General features: G+C 47.7%; 2 protein-coding genes across 2 annotated transcripts in view; one reads left to right on the forward strand and one right to left on the reverse strand.

Annotated features, from left to right (window-relative positions):
- Positions 1 to 6,465, forward strand: part of MAP1S (microtubule associated protein 1S) — a 30,544-nt gene extending 24,079 nt beyond the window's left edge. Inside the window, exons 6-7 of the mRNA XM_077332397.1 lie at positions 1,396 to 1,610; positions 4,112 to 6,465. Coding sequence (XP_077188512.1) covers positions 1,396 to 1,610; positions 4,112 to 4,267 — 371 coding nt within the window. The 3' untranslated portion in view covers positions 4,268 to 6,465. The remainder of the gene's footprint in view (positions 1 to 1,395; positions 1,611 to 4,111) is intronic.
- Positions 1 to 16,700, reverse strand: part of GADD45B (growth arrest and DNA damage inducible beta) — a 115,669-nt gene that overhangs the window by 94,357 nt on the left and 4,612 nt on the right. The gene's annotated exons all lie outside the window — the stretch shown is intronic.

A 16,700-nucleotide genomic window follows, 5' to 3' on the forward strand; every position in this document is an offset into this window, starting at 1 on the left:
GCTGGAAAGAATAATGTAAGGAAATTCCAATTGGGTTAGGAGCCATAGCTATTATACCAGTGTCAATGCTGTTTATTTTCGCAGACGTAGTTCACCGAGGAATGCTGCCTTCAAGTGTTGCAAAGTTCCTGCACATGCAGCGGGTGCCCCTCTCCCATCCACCGTACCCCAAAACTGCAGAGCCTGGAAGATCTGTAATGGCAGAATCTCAGTTCTGCCTTTAACAATACAATCCCCACAATTCCTTCTGCAAGCAGGTTGTTTTTTGTGTGTGCCCTTGGGTGCTGCGTCAATGTTTGTTGAAGAGCGCCATCTGCTGACTGGAGGGTGCTGTTGCTCCAGGGGCAGCCTGCCCCTGCTGTTTCTTGGGGCTTTAGGAATTGGTCAGCTCGGTTCGTCGTTAGCCGGCAGACCCGGAAGCTCTCTTTGCGCATTATTTAGAAACAAATGCAGCTCTCCAGAGGCAGCCATTTAAAAATGGCTTCGAAAAAACAGCAGAAAAGTGTGTCCGTATCACTGCCCTTATTCACCCAGAGAGGGCTGTGGACGTTGACAGGGGACGACAAATGACACAAAGGGCGATAAAAACCCAACCTGGAAAACAGATGAGAGCCACAAAGGTTAGGGATGAAACGTAATATAGCAAAATGGAAACATTTTATCATTAGAGCCTAGGTCTGTAACGTCTGTACTTCTGGGGGTACACCCTGAGATGTTTTACGTATGCCCAGTAGATATGGTATTCTTTTATGGTTTTGAAACTTTTTTGAGCTCTAGTAATAAATCGTTTCTATTTCTCTATATTGGGTTTTATCCCTAACCTTTGTGGTTCTCACCGATGTTTAAAGGGGGCCTGTGACCAGTCAAAGTGTTGTTGTGAGGATAAAATGGATGTTGTTCCTTCTGCGCTGGGGGATTCTCTTCTCCCATCGTCGAAGGCACTCCAGACTTTCAGAGAGACGATTTCTCCAGCAATTGCTCCTTAAGATCTTCTATAATGCGAGATGCCTTGACTGAACCTGGGATCCTTCTGCTTTTCTACTTCCTGCTGGTGGTTCCATTAACACCATGAGAGCTCCTGTTGGTACCATCTTCTGAAGCCAAGAAAAACTGGAGGAAAACTGCAGTGGTATTAATAGTGTTTCTCACGTCTTTAATTCTCTCTTCTACTGCATGTACTCCTTACTCCATTTGATCCTCACAACAACCCTGTGAGGTAGGCAAAAATGGAGAGGGTGAGTGACCGGCCCAGGCACCTCCTTCCCCCAAGAGTTTTATTAAAGAGGTTTGATTCGAGGTCTCCTTGTTCTTCTGGCCAGTCCATAGTCCTTTGGCTAGAGGCGTCCTTCCTCCCCTCCCGCTGAATCCCGCACCCCTTTCTTACCTCCTCTCTAGGCGCCAGGGCTGCCCTTCCGTGCCGCCCGGTTTACCTGGAGCTGGCCTACATCCCCGGTGCTGCAAGCGCCCAGAAGGTGGACGAGGACTTCTTCCGGCTCATCCGGTCCCAGTGCTACGTCATCAGCGGCGAGGACCACATCAAAGAAGGCGTCATGAGGGGCATCCTGGATGCGCTGCTGTCTGGGAAGCAGCATTGGGCAAGCGACTCCCAGGTGAGCCTGCGGGGAGGGGCATGATCATGAAGCACTGTGCTGGGGGCGGGGTTCCTGCATGAGCAGGTGGAGGTCTCTTGCATCCAAGATAGCAGCATCTAGACTCCTGCTTCATGCATGGCTGCAGTCTGAGTTGGTATCTGTTGTCTGGCAGATGCAGCGCTGCCTTCTGCTCATATGATAAAGAGGGTCCCGAGGAGGAATGAGACCATGAGATACCGGAGTAGGAGCTGTCTTAAGAAGCTGCAGTCCAGATGTGTAGGGGGGTTAGGAAGCTGCCTAGGGATGCGGGGGAGGAGAGAAACTCCTGGAGATTTGGGGATGGAGCCTGGGGAGGACAGGGAGCTCAGTGGGGTACAGAGCCACAGAATCCACCCTCCAACGCCTCCATTTTCTGCTGGGGGAGCTGATCTCTGTAGTCTGGAGATGAGCTGTAATTCCAGGGGATCCTCCCGGTCCCACCTGCAGGCCAGCAGCCCTAAAGCTGTCTGACCAGGAACTTCCAGAGCAGAAGAACCTGAGGCTGTGCAAGGCAGTGCAGAATGGATTGTTCTAGTAGGCCTTCGGTAAAAGAGTCATGACAGCTTGGTCTGAGCCTAGATAAATGGAGTTTGTCGAATTGCGCTTTGTACCCAGGTAGATCCAGGCACTGTAAGTGTAGGGTTCTGCCATTTGAGATGACAGAGCAGCTCTGACGTTGATGTCCTTGAGCACCACCACAAATGTAGATGGTGGGTGTGAAATGTAGAACACACCCCACACACACACACACACACACACTCTGCTCCCCATCCCCAGCCTTGCTGCCTTCTTGAGCAAATTTGAATTCCGCTTCCACCCAGCCTGACATCTGCTTAGTTCTCCTTCTGTGGGAGTCTCTAGCCAACAAAGTAAGGAGGATAGAGATGTAAAAATTTGGGGGGGGAAGCTTGTCAGTTTCTCCCCCCCTCCCTCTATTTTGTTGGGGGAGGGGATGGAGAAATGTGCACTACATTTCTGAAGATTAAACTTGTTAACAGACACCTTAGGAGAAAATATCATTTCTAACTCACTACAATTTTATATGCAAATTATCTTGCGTGTTTATGGACTTTAAAAGGCGTGGGTGCCTTAGCTTCCTGCAAGTACAATTGTGAAGATGCCCAGTACTAGAGAGAGAGAGCTGTATATACTTTCTGCTATACTTTCTGTTTGCTTTAGCACATATCTTTTAGGGTTGGAAAAGGTTGTCACTTAGAGGAGGGCAGGGGAAGGTTCCTGTGGGCAGCAGAGGATAGGACCCGCAGTAATGGTTTTCAACTACGTGGAGAACGGTATTGGCTGGTATCAGGAAAAAATGTTTCACAGCCAGAGTAGTTCAGCAGTGGCATGGGCTGCCTAAGGAGGTGGTGAACCTCCCCCTCACTGGCAGTCTTCAAGCAGCGGCTGGATAGAGACTTACCTTGGATGCTTTAGGCTGAACCTGCATTGAGCAGGGGTTGGGCTAGATGGCCTGTATGGCTCCTTCCAACTCGATGATTTGGTGGCTCACGGCGGCTGGCAACAATAAAATACGAGGCAACAGATTTAAAACGACAACAATAAAATAAAATATATAAAAGCACACAACAAAGTAAGACAGCCCCCCTCCCCTTCACCCTGCCTCCCCTGATTTGCCAAGTGTGAGAGGTGGGGCAAACTGAAAATCAAAGGCACTCATTTTGTAGCAAAGGCAACAAACATTCTCTGCACAGATGCACTGGCGATACAGTCACAATGGGGCTGGCAGCCTATTCGGAACTCAGTGCAAATAGTTTTAAGTTTAGCGCAGCCTGGAAGACAGGCATTTTCAACAGTGAATTGTACGTGCTGCATATTGTAGCAAAATGAGTCAAACTCAAACAGTAAATGTATATTGACAGCGTGGCTGCAATATAGACCGGAGGGATCTACTGCTGCAGCTTCTTATATTCAGCACTTCCTGACTGACAACCTCATCGCGCCAAGTCAACTTAAGGGACTTTTCCTTCTGTGGGAGTCTCTTTTGGTGGGAAGAAGTCTTCAAGCTCTATTGCAGGCGTAGCCAAACTGTGGCTCTCTAGATGTTCTCGGACTACAATTCCCATGAGTCCCTGCCAGCATGTGACCCCTGGCAGGGTCTCATGGGAATTGTAGTCCGTGGATACTTGGAGAGCCAGTTTGGCCACCCCTGCTTTATTCAGTAGGTAGCTGCCCTGTGACCCAGCAACACAGATAGGGATCTGCTTAACATTTGTTCCTCTCCCTGAGCAGGACAGTGGAGGCTTCTGTCCAAGGCCACTGGGTGTGTCTGCAGCTAAAGTCTTCTCCTGGGTTTATCTTCCCTTTTCAGAGCGCTTAACCTTTGCTGAGATGCTTTTCTGCGAACTTCTCCAGGGGAAGCCCCTGAATCTTGCCCAGGTCTTATTTTCTCTACGGGGGGAGGGCCCATGTTGAACCCATGCCTCTGAGCCCTGAATCGTCTGCCTTGTCTCTCCTCCCAGGTGACCTTGATCCCGACCTTTGACTCGCAGGCCATGCATGAATGGTACTTGGAGACACTGGAGCGCCAGCAGCAGCTGGGCGTCACCGTCCTGGGCAGCACCAGCACAGTGGCCATGCAGGATGAGAGCTTCCCGGCATGCAAGGTGGAGTTCTGAAGGGCCCGGCGGGCTGCGTCCGGTTCAGAGCTGAGAGGCGCTTTGAACGCCGGGTTTGGCGGTTGCGACGGGGCTGTGTGAGCTCCTCTCCTCTGCCCGCTGGCGGCCGGCACCAGCAGCAGGAGAGGTGACTTTTCTGCTTTTTGGTTTAGAAAAAAAGAAGGCCAGAGACTTTTCCTGGGACCTGCTGTCGTCCCCACAGCAAATAGCATTCACTGTGTGGTTTTTGCATGTCCACTGCCAGGGCCCTGAGCCCTGGTTTAAGCACACGGAAGAAGAGGGAGGGGGAAGGGGGCCTTTGGGTCAAGCGATCTCCCTGCCTCAGCAAGCATCCCCATCAGAGGCACTGGCACACTCTTCTCTCTTGCTCCTCCCCTTCCTCTCCCCTTCCTTTCCAGCTGCTAGAGCCAAGTCTGAGTTAGTGAGCCAGGTCTTGTTACAGGGCCTTCTTTGGCTTGGCCACACTCTGTCTCTGGGCATCCTGCGTGGAAGGTCATCTCTCCCCACCCACCCCCGCAATAGGCTGTGGGGCGGGCGCATGTCGCCCACGGACTCTTACGTGATGAGGAGTGGGGCCGATTCCAGGATGGCTGCTCAGAAGGCTGTATGGTAGCAGGGTATCGAAGACCTTGAATGCCAACCGTAGCTGCTTCCACCCGCTGCCGCCCTGCTCCAGCAATACTGGGATGGAACTGTTACCCCAGGCAGGTCTGGGGGGGGGGGGGTTGCTGTGCCACGAATTATCCCCATTGCTTCTTCTGCAGAGGCAAGAAAAGTATAATTTCGTAGGTGTTTTTCCTTCAACCGTGTGTCCTCTTTTTTTTTTTTCTTTTTGCATACCCGGCAAAAGGCTGCCCCTTCCTTCCTCCAAAGCCTGGCCCTTTAACGATGGCCCAGGAGTGTCTTGGTTCCTCCACTATCACAGAAGTATGCTTTTTCTCGTGGATGAGCTTGGATTGCCCAGCCTGCTTGTCCTCCTCTTCAGTTCGGAGCAGGGCCTTAATGGCCAAACAGGTTCCCCCGCAGAGTAGGAGAAGGGGCTGCCAGTAGGCTTATCTTTCATTAAGCCAGGCACTCTTCCTGCATTGGCCGTGCTCCTAAAGGTGGTTCACAGCTGTTTTCCTATGTCCCTGCAAAGTAGCAGTGGTTGGGATCTGTGTGGCAACTTGAAGCTCTTTGTGTAGGAATTTGTGGCATGCTCATCTTCTCTCATCTTCTCTCCCCCCCCCCCCCCATTTTGACACACACTCCAGAGTTCTACCTCTCTCTTTGTTGTTTTTTGGAAAATTCACTGTCCACGAAAGCGCGATCATCTCCATGTTTCGTCTTCAAAGGTCTGTAAAACATGGAGCTAGCCAAACCCCGCCCCCTGTCTTCTCCTCTCTCCGCAGCCTGTTTCTCCACCCCCCCATCCCGCCCATCTCAATTTCCCCCCCCTCCCCTTCACTTCAACATTTGAAGGAAAGTTTTAGGGCCAATCGCGTGTGGCCTCCCCCTTGGAATGTGACACTAAATCTTATTTTCTAAGGATAGAAAAAAAGATTGTTTTTTTTTTGTTCTCTTTCTCTCTTACTCTCTTAAATGTCTATTTTGTATTTTTTCTAAAAAAAGAAAAAGAAAAAGAAAAACAAAGCAACCAAAATGGTTCATGTAGGGAAGGTTTTATTTAACAGCCGAGAGCTGCGAGATGTCTGCATGTTCCAATCAGGGCAGGGCTGGGCACGGGGGCTGCTCTCTCCCCCCCCCCTGCCATACACTTCCCTCATATAACCAAACTGGGATGGGATCAGCGCCATGTATCAATATTTGTGCGATTTTGTGTGTTTGGGTTTTTTTAAAAAGAAAAACAGTTTGGGGGCCAGCCCGGGCTGTGGGAGACGAATGTTTCTTTCCCTCTCGCCCCCGCTAGAATATCCTGTGTCCTGCAGATCTGTAACATGAGTGTTGAAAGAATACCTGTGCAGGTTCAGAAGAAGACTACCTGTGCAGGGTCCGTCTCGGGGAGACTGTTCCAAAGCCCCTTTCTCCGTTCTCCCGCCCCATCGTTGTATCTGTCCGTGCACTGAAGACCCCCAACGCCGTTGCGAGTCTGTTCACGCACATTCACGCACACGCTGCACATTCTCGTAAACTCTTTACTGTGTCGAGCCCTCTTCTGGGGGTGTCACCCCTCATTAAAAAGTTAAATAGCTCAAGAATGGCCCCCTGTGTTGTGTGATGTTTTGCTTCTCCGCCCGGTGGTGTTTTGCGTGGGTTTCGGGCAGTGGCTACTTGGAGTCAAGGCGACTTTAGCCGATGCTGCATTATGAGAGAAAGACCCTGGCACTGAAGGAATGCACACTGGCCCTAGTTGATTTGTGAGATGCGGACCACTACATTCCCCTTTCTCAGTGTCTTGATCTGTTCCGCTAATGGGGGGCGGGGCGGGGAGAAATCTAGGTCCTTCACTTCAATCCACAACTCTGGCAGCCGGTAGGCGGTGTGGTCTGTCTAAGAGCACAGGATCCTAAACGCAGGCCAAGGTCAGGCCGAACGTTCCCACTCTCCAGCAAGGCAGTACAGATGGGAAACACAATAAGCAGAGTCCCAAGTCCAGTCTCAGGTTAGGCAACAGTTCCAAGGCAGGTTCATCCACTGTCCTTGGTTCCACAGAATGTTTTAAGTAGCCAGGTTCCCTTCCAGTTGCAACTGAGTAAAGAATCAGTGCCCTTAGCCGAGCCATCCTTCCTCTTCTCAAGGAGGGATCCTGTAAAGACCCAGCACAGTAGTCTTCTGCTTCTAATAGGGAAAGGGGGGATGTGAGGCCTGCACTCCTGCACAAGGCCTCTGCCCTGGCACTTTGCCAACTTTGCCTTTTCCGGAGGCCCAGGGTGTTTGTGTGTGTGTGTTTGTGTGTGGTATCTGTGGTGAGCCTGGAAATGGGTCTACCCCAGTGGTTCCCAACCTTCCTAATGCCGCAACCCTTTAATACAGTTCCTCATGTTGTGGTGACCCACCAATCATAAAATTATGCAAGCGTTCTTTCACAGAAATTAAACCGAAACTGACCAATGGCGTGAAGATCCATTGTTCATGATTGTGTATACATTGGTTTCCCCCCCCCCCCCCCGGGATTTCTCAGTTCAGGTCTGCCTCTTGCCCCACCATGCCGATCTTGCTCTTTTCCACCTGCAGGAGAAGTGGCACAATGGCAGCCCCCTCTCCCCCCAGCCAAGCTGCTTACCCTGCTGCGATCTCTGTGAAAGGGTTGTTTGACCCCCAAAGGAGTCCTGACCCCCCCCAGGTTGAGAGCCACTGGTCTATCCCAAACAGACGCCTTCTTGAGAGCCAGCCTGGTATGTTGGTTAAGATGGGCTGCCTCTAATACAAAGAACCAGGTTGGATTCCTCCACTCTGCCTCTGCATGAAGCCTGCTGGGCCAGTCCCAGTTCTCAGAGCTCTGTCAGGCACACCTGCCTCCCAGGGTGTCTGTTGTGGGGAAAGGAAGGGTAGGTGACTGTAAGCTGCTTTGAGACTCCTCTGGGTAATAAAAAGGGTACAAAAAACAGCTCTTCTAATATGCACTAGGCCTAATTAAAAAATGGACTGGGCTCACTTCCCCGCCCTCCTCGGGAACTGTGTTTTTTTTCCTGCACATGAAATTTAATCATTGAAGCTGATACTTTTACACTGAGCCTTTAAGTGGGTTTAGTAAAAAATGTGCTTTTTGGTGTGGGAGGGAGGAGTGTGAGTGTGTGTGTGTGTGTGTGTGTAGCCTTGAAGATGTAAAGTGTGTTGAAGTTTATTGAACCATAATAGCCGTGGCATCAACATTGGGACAAAATGGATAAATTAGCCACAGAAAATGTTAATGGACTGGACTCCCCCACGAAACCTATGAGACTTTGGATCAGCTTGCAAAGCAAAGCATATATTTTATTCCTGCAGGAAACTCACCTGAAGAAGAGCTGGGCTTTTATACCCCAGTTTTCACGAACTTGAAGGAGTCTCATTGCAGCTTACAGTCACCTACCCTTCCTCTCCCCACAACAGGACACCCTGTGAGGGATGTGAGACTGAGGGAGCTCTGAGAGAATTGTGACTGGTACCTGGTCACCCAGTTGGCTGCATGTGGACGTAAAGTGGGGACTCAAACTCGGCTCTCCAGATTTAAAGGCCTTCCCTCTTAACCACTACACCAATCTGGTTCTAAAGAAGAAATGTGGACATATTTTAAATAATAAAAATTAGATCAGGTATATCTTGCTTCAAGTCTAAACAAAAAATGCGGAGGAGGACTCAATTACAAATATTAGAATATTAGAAGAATTAAGAGATCCAGAAAGAAGATATCTGAAAAATGAGACACCCAAAAGGCAAGGTTTGCATGCCTGGTAGCAATTTGTACACCAAACAATGCTAAAGTTTTTTGAGAATTTTTCTGAACTCTGCTAGAATTTCAAGATGAGGATATAATGGTGTTTGGAGACATGAACAGTGTTATATCCAGTGAAGGACAAATCTAGGAATTCTAAGTGTGGGACAGTACCAAAATAATGTATTCCAGTATTTGGAAATACTGAAATTAAAAGACACCTGGAGGATCAAGCCACCCCAAAGGCAAAGATTTTACTTTTTTTTTTGTTGATAGACATCAAATATACTTAGAATAGATATGTACTGGATATCGAAAAGTCAAACAAATCTAGACAAAGCAGATATTTGCATATTATATTCCTAAAGAAGTTTGGAAGGGAACAAAAAAGATAAGAGGAAGATGATATAACCAAGTGTAAAATAGATGTGAAAAGATTTTTTTAATAAATAAATAATACAGAAGGGAAGTCCTCAGCTACAATTTGGGAAGCAAGCAAAGCTTTTATTAGAGGAATCTTATTAGCAGCTGACATCAAGAAGAAAAGGGAAATCAGAACAAGATATTAATAGAAAACAATCCAGAGATTGGGGCATGAGAGCAAAAAAATCTCCAGTACACAGAGACACTAAGAGAGATAAGACAGAAAACCAATTAGACCTGTTGGAAACAGTAGAGGTACGGGGGGAAAAAAATCTGCAAAATACAGGCATTTTGAACATGCAAACCAACCTGCCAGATACTTCTTGTACTGCTGCAGGAAGGAAAAAGAAAAAGAGTAACAACGTGTAAAGAAAGGAGACCAAATGACAAATGCAGAAAAAGAACCACAAGAACAATTTATCAATACTCTTTCAGGATTCTACAAGTCTGTCTCAGAAGAAGAAATCCGGGAATATCTAGAAGATACCCTGACCATAAAGCTTATGCCAGAAATTCATTGAGCAATGATTGTGCCCTATTCTATTGGGGAGGGGGTTTTGATATTCCTGTGTCCCGCCCCACCCAGCAATTTCATGCCGTTCTTGATGTTGCAACATACATGTGGGTGGTGCTGTGGGGAATTTTGTTTCCAAAGTGACAGGGTAGGGGGGGTTGGGAATGACCCCCCCCCCGTGCAGCTGTGCCCCTTTCTGTATTCCCCCCCCCTGCTCTTTTGATCACTGAGTGCTCTTGCTTTTGGTTCCTCGACTGAAAGGAGCCAGGGATGGAGTGGAAGTGTTGCCATGGCAACTGTCTGGTCAAACACGCTAGCTGAGAGCATCTTTGCCACAGAAAGAGGGACCACAGCCCCATGGGCCTGGAGGGGTGGGGCGGGGAGGCGGCTTTTTGTCCGCCCTGCCGCCCCCCCCCCCCCCCCGTGGCTCTGAATTCTTAGGCATGCTTGCCAGGAACTAATGCTTGTTGAACTCTCCAGGGCTTACTTTTGAGTCAGTGTCTTTAGATGCTGCATCACGGGTGGGGCTTTGGGGAAGAGGCCATTCTGATCTGCTCCTGGATCCAGCCTTACCCGAGTTTCTCGTGAGCAGCAGCAGCAGCAGCAGCAGCGACTCCACCCTTGGGAAGTTGCTTATGTCTCTCGGTGGGAGTGTGAATCCTTGAATTTATTGTTGAAGCTAAAGCCATAACAATCATGCAAACAAAATGTTAAACCAGTTATTTATTTATACACACACATATGTCCCAGTATAAACAATAAGGAAATTGCAAGTGCAGAATAAAATAAGAGGCGTGAAATAAAAGAATTCTACATCAACTAAAATCAGGATTCCTCAGCCATACTTGGAACGAACCTTTTTCTAATAATAATGGATGAGGCAATGAAATTAGCAACCACTAAAGTGACAGGAGGGAAAACGGCAGCCAAAAGAAATATTTTATCATCGTCGGTTCCGGAGACAGTGGACCGTACTGTGTTCAGCCTGATCTGGACGTCATTGTATAGAGGGTAATGCAGGACGTCGTGGATTAGGTCATCTACTTGGTTAAGCCAGCGAGGGTACAACGGACAACCCGGTGGAACCTGATCAAGTCTGCCATGCAAGTATGCAGAAAGGAAGGCCTGAAACCTTACGGAAGTAAAGGCTTTTCTAAGATGGGTGTTTGTTAGATCCAGAGAATGATCTGGCATACTTAAGCCTTGGATACCAACAGGGAAATTTAGAGTTTTGGCAATTAAAATTTTTTTGTGGACACTGGAAGCAGCGGCTCCACCCTTGGGAAGCTACTTATTTCTCTCAGTGGGTGGATTTTGCAGAATGCCCACATATTCTGCTAAGCATTTGCAAAGGTTAGTTGCTGCATTAAAGCAAAGCTTTTTTTGTTTTCCCATTCATGTAGGGCTCAAAAGGCAGAGGCAGTACATTGTCCAGTTAAACCAGGATTTTGTGAAAATGGCCAGAGGGGCCTGGAGAGGGTGGGAAGGGGAGGAGCCCCAGATGGGCTTGTCCACAGCTCTGCTTCTCAACCATATTCTGCACACTTGCGCCTCTTCTGGGGTTTCTCGAAGCCTGAAGAATGTTTCAGGAGTTTCTCAATGGTAACAAAGGCTGAGTTTCAGCCATCAGGCCAAAAAATCATTTTATTATTTTTTAAGCTAGCAATAGAGCATGCTGTGGGATGGAGGGAAGAAATTTGGTGTCTACCTGAAACCGAGGTGAGCATCCCTCTTACCTGGCGTTTGAAATATTTCAGACATTTGGTATCCCTTGAATAATGGCAGGGAGGGAGTTTACATTTCGAGTAGTGTTAGCTGTGGCCTTAGGCGTGATCAGATTAGTTTATTAAAAGCTGAGCAAATCAAATGCCTAAAAAGGCTCCCCTCCACCTTCCCTTGCTATGACGCAACCTGAATAGCCCAAGCAAAGCCCATCCTGTCAGATCTTGGAAGCTAAGCAGAGTCGGCCCTGACTAGGGCTTGGAGAGTGACCTCTAAAGGACACTAAAGGTCATGATGTGGGGGCGGGCAATGGCAAACGACCTCCAAACATCTCTTGCCTGGCAGCCAGATAATCTTAGGATTTCCTGGTTATACTACACATTGCACAACTGATCCACACTAAGAAGTCCTAAGTCCTAAATGCTAGTTGGCAAAGCAGCTTGGAGGAGCCTCGCCTGCCATGAACACAGGAAGTTGCATTCTGCAGAATCCAGCTATTAGTCCTTCTAGCCTGATATCATTGCCTGGGTCTGGTGGCATCTCCAACAGAGAAAGGATCTCCAACAGAGAAAGTGCTTTTCTGAACAGCTGCTTACCTGAGATCTTTCTAACTGGACATGGACTTGTAAGCTTTGGCCTTCAATGTGTACACTCCCCCTGTCTGGTTCTAAAGGCTGAGGAGCGTAATTTAGATTTAATACCTGAAGCTGCTGTATCAGCCCAACGGGTCATATAGCTCAAGTGGATCTCCTCTGACTGGCAGCATCTCTTTGGGGTCTGTAGCTGAGTATTAGCTTTCGTGAGTCACTGCTTGCTCTCTCCTGAATGTGGTGGGTAGCTACAGATGGGCCTGCCTCCCATGAATCTTCCTAATTCCATTTTAAATTAACAATCCCACGTGAGGCAAAATGTTATTTATGATTTCAACCTGCCTTCAAGTACGCACTGGCTTCATGGGGCCTCACTAGAATTTTCAAGCCGCTTGAGAGAGGAGGATCATTAACTCACAAATGGGCATTTCCCCCCCCCCACCCCCTGCAGTTCCCATACAACAACAATACCTGGATCTGATTTTTGCTAAATGGGAGTCCCCCAGAATAGATCTGTTTGCCACAAGGCAAAACACCAGTCCTACTGTTTTGCTCCTGCGTGGGGAGAGACGCTCTGTCTTTTGGGAAATGCATTTCAGTTCCCCTGGAACCAAGCAGTATTGTATGCATTTCCCTCCTTTGCCCTTGATAGAGTGGTATAAATAATTGTAGCAGGCAATGTCCGCTGTATTTTGATAACTCCTTTTTGTCCCAGGCAAATCTGGTTCCAAATTGTCCAGCAAGAGTCAGAGGCAATAGCATTCAATTTCCTTATCCCAGGATTTGTTGGAATATCAAGACACGCTTTACCCAGGTCTGTGTCTCCTCTACTTAACGTCATGGTAAAAAGGTAAAGGTAAAGGTATCCCCTGTGCAAGCACCGAGTCATGTCTGACCCTTGGGGTGACGCCCTCTAGCGTTTTCATGGCAGACTTGATACAGGGTGGTTTGCCAGTGCCTTCCCCAGTCATTACCGTTTACCCCCCAGCAAGCTGGGTACTCATTTTACCAACCTTGGAAGGATGGAAGGCTGAGTTGACCTTGAGCCGGCTGCTGGGATTGAACTCCCAACCCCATGGGCAGAGCTTTCAGACAACATTTCTGCTGCCTTACCACTCTGCGCCACAAGAGGCTCTAACATCATGGTATCTCACACCAGTTCCTGCCACTTATCTAACCCAGTGATGAGCCTCCTATGAGCTTATAATTCTGGTTAAGGGTATTACAACATCAATTTGCCCGTTTGCAGTTATACTTGATGTCTATTAAACAGCCAGGACTATCTAATTTGTCCATTAAGGTTTGTTTGACAGTCATTTTGTCTTTCTGTCCTCCTCTAGAAAACCACTCAGTTTTTTTCACATACGGTTTCAAAGACATTTCTGAAAGGTTTAAATAACCTTTCTCCCCCATCTGCACCTGTGATCCAGCAATGGTTCTCATCCTTTGTCCTCACACAATGTGGCCACCTTTCAAACCTTTGGAATCACGCTTGCTTGAGTATCTCTCAGGTCCATTCTGCACAACTTTAATGTAGCAGAAGGCTTGCAAATTGTAAATGCTACTAATTTGCAGTTCCGCAAGACGTCGCACACAATCTGCAACACTCCTGCAACAATTCCGCGAAAAGCGATTCGTTGTAGCGCTTCTCGGGAAATCGGGAAATGTGGATTCACCCTTCGAAAACCGCAACACTCTTGCTAACAATCTGCAACACTAGCGAAAAAGACCTGTGTGTTCCCATTGTTGCGGTTCCAACAAAGTCCCTCCCCCTGGCTCTCTCCTCCGAATTTCCGGCAAAGCGATCGCCATTTTCCCCCCTCGTAGCGAGCGGAGAGCAACGAACCTGTGAGGCTTCATTCACCCAGCGAGGCTTCTCCGGCTACAGTCCCTCCACAGAAGTGCTTTAAAGCTCCCCTAAGTCCCCAAGCACAACACAGCCCCATTAGCCAGTTCCCTTTATTTTCAGCCAAAAATCGCGCCCGTGCAGTAATGATGACTCGCCAGCTCACACGCCAGCTAGATGGGTCTCTATGTTAGGAAGAATCAAGGCATATTCGTTGCAACGTGTGTTTTTCTTTCTTTTTTTAACTGTGCTTAAAGGGAAAGGGGCTTTTTCGGAGCATGATAACAACCGCCCATTGGCTGTTCGTTTGATTGATGGCCAGGGGTGGGACCAAGCACAGAAAAATCTCTTCCTTTCTAGCAATTTTTGCGAGACCGGAAACCTGTGGGAAACAATTGAAACGCTACTGGATTCCACTACAAATGCAGGTATGCGTAACGCCGAGATTGCACTTTTTAAAATAGCATTTCTGCTTTGTGGAACCAATTGGCAACATTGGACCTTGTGCGGAAACACCCTCAATTTGTCCCCTATGTTGCTATACTAGCTTGAAAATCTATATCCTGATCTGCATATGTGCAGTTCCCATGTGTGCCTGCACAGGGACAACTTACAGGCAAGTGCAACCCTGTTGTTGTTGTTTTGTTTTCTTTCAAGCCCCCCCCCCAAATTATTCTCCTTTTCTAGAGAAAGAAGTTGTTTTTTTTATACCCAACTTTTTACTACCTGAAGGAGTCCCAAAGTGGCTTACAAATACCTTTCCTTCCCTTGCTCCACAACAGACATTCTGTGCGGTAGGTGGGGTTGAAAGAGCTATAAGAGAACTGCTCTGTAAGAACAACTCTAACAGGACTGTGACTAGCCCAAAGTCACCCAGCTAGCTGCCTGTAGAGGAGTGGGGAATCACAGAGTTGGAAGGGGCCATACAGGCCATCTAGTCCAATTCCCTGCTCAATGCAGGATCAACCTAAAGCATCCATGAGAAGTAGTCATCCACCACCAGTGGGGGAGCTCACCACTTCTTTAGGCAGTCCATCCCACTGCTCAACTACCTTGACTGTGAAAAAAATTGTCCTGATATCTAGTTGGTACCATTCTACATGTAGCTCAAGCCCATTACAGTGCATCCTATCCACTGCTGCCAACCGGAACCTTTCTCTGCCCTTCTCCAAGTGATCAGCTTTCAAATGCTCCAACAGAGTAGTCGTCCCCTCTCAACCTCTTCTTCTCCAGTCTGAACATTTTCAAGTCTCTCAGCCTCGGAATCAAACCCAGTTTTCCAAATTAGAGACCACCTCTCCTAACCAGTATGTCCCAAGGGTTTCTAGTTTAGCCTTTCCCAGTGCCCTGCTAGATTAGGATCTCTGATCTGATCCTGATCCATTCTCCATTGTTCCTGTGACCCATTCTTATCTCCTTCCGCTGGATTTCATTTCTTGGGAGGTATAATTTTGTTTTTTTCTCAATCCACCGCCTTTATATCTAACTGTGGTTAATACACCTGACTTCCTTGCTGTTTACACAACTTCCCTCCTCAGTAATTCCCCGCTTTACACACATTCTTTCCCACAGTGATTGATCACTGGTAGACTACTTCTTGTCCACAAATCACCAATTTCTAAAACTCAGGATTTACTGTTTTGTTGGTTAAAAAGCCCTTTTAAATCTGCGCTCTGTCTCTGTCACTCTTGAAGATATGTGTCTCTCAAACTGATCCTTCCACATTGATACCAACTTACATCAGGCACTGATCCAGGCCTCTCTCTTGTTATTTTTGAATAATTCCTCTTTACAATAAGTCTTTCTGTGTGGAGACAGTTGTGAACCGCATCACCACTCACACCTTCCTGTTATTTATTTATTCAAAGGGCTACTGTCAGCTTTCGGTGTGGAAGGCAAAATGGATTTCTTGTATTGTCGGTTCTGCTTTTGCATTCATGAATCCTGTGAGCCAGAGAGCATGACAAACACAATTCCAGACCCATATTCTGTGGGTCCTGTATTGTGGTTTATACATGGGTTGACAGGAACATGGGAGCGAAATGTAGCATAAACACATACGTTTATACACTTGGTAAGTGTGACTGTGTAATGCCTTTCCATTCTCGTTTGATAGAGGACACAGTAACCAGAGCTGGGAGGTGCTTTATGCTTATGGAACTCAATGTTTTCAGCATCATTAATGATAAGATTTTTCACTTTTAAAATACTGGAATTTTACCTCAACTGTTCCTGTCAAAGTAATACCCTGCCTAGGGTCCCTGTTGGGACTTCCTGCCTTATTCAGAATACCTCCTGTCCCTTCTCCCTCCAGAACTGAATCACCCCTTTCTGTCACTTGGTTGTCGGCTGTTAAATTGCCTCAGATTTTGGTGGATTTTTTTTACTCTCTCACTCCATTGTCTCATTCAGCGTTTGATTGGTCTGATCTGAATAAGGAACAAAATCTTCACCTGTCCATCAACCCTTCCTTTTTTTCCTTCCCTAACAGGATCCGAACTACGGGAAATTACTTTTCGTGTGACCTACTTGGTATTCCAGCTCGACCAGAATAGAGTTTGGGGACTTTCCATAAATCTCAAATTTCTGAGGCCTGCTCGTGTTCCGTGTTTCTGCTCGAATGCAGAACAATTTGCCACTGTTTGAACTTCTGCTTTAGCTGGGCATGCGCTCAGCAGATGCTGCCAACTTGTGGGTCTAGCCTGGGTCATCTCTTGTTGTTGACTGGAGGCAGGGCATGCCTAGCAATGTTGACTCTGATCAGGGCATGACAGCATAGACAGATTGTCTTCTGCTGCTGAGGGGGAGCTGAGGTGGCAGGGATTTGTAGAGAGCCAGTTTGGTGTAGTGGTTAGGAGTGCGGACTTCTAATCTGGCATGCCGGGTTTGATTCTGCGCTCCCCCACATGCAGCCAGCTGGGTGGCCTTGGGCTCGCCATGGCACTGATAAAACTCTTCTGACTGGGCAGTGATATCAATGCTCT

This window comes from Paroedura picta, chromosome 4, assembly GCF_049243985.1.
Source record: "Paroedura picta isolate Pp20150507F chromosome 4, Ppicta_v3.0, whole genome shotgun sequence".
In the NCBI taxonomy this organism is placed as follows: Eukaryota; Metazoa; Chordata; class Lepidosauria; order Squamata; family Gekkonidae; genus Paroedura; species Paroedura picta.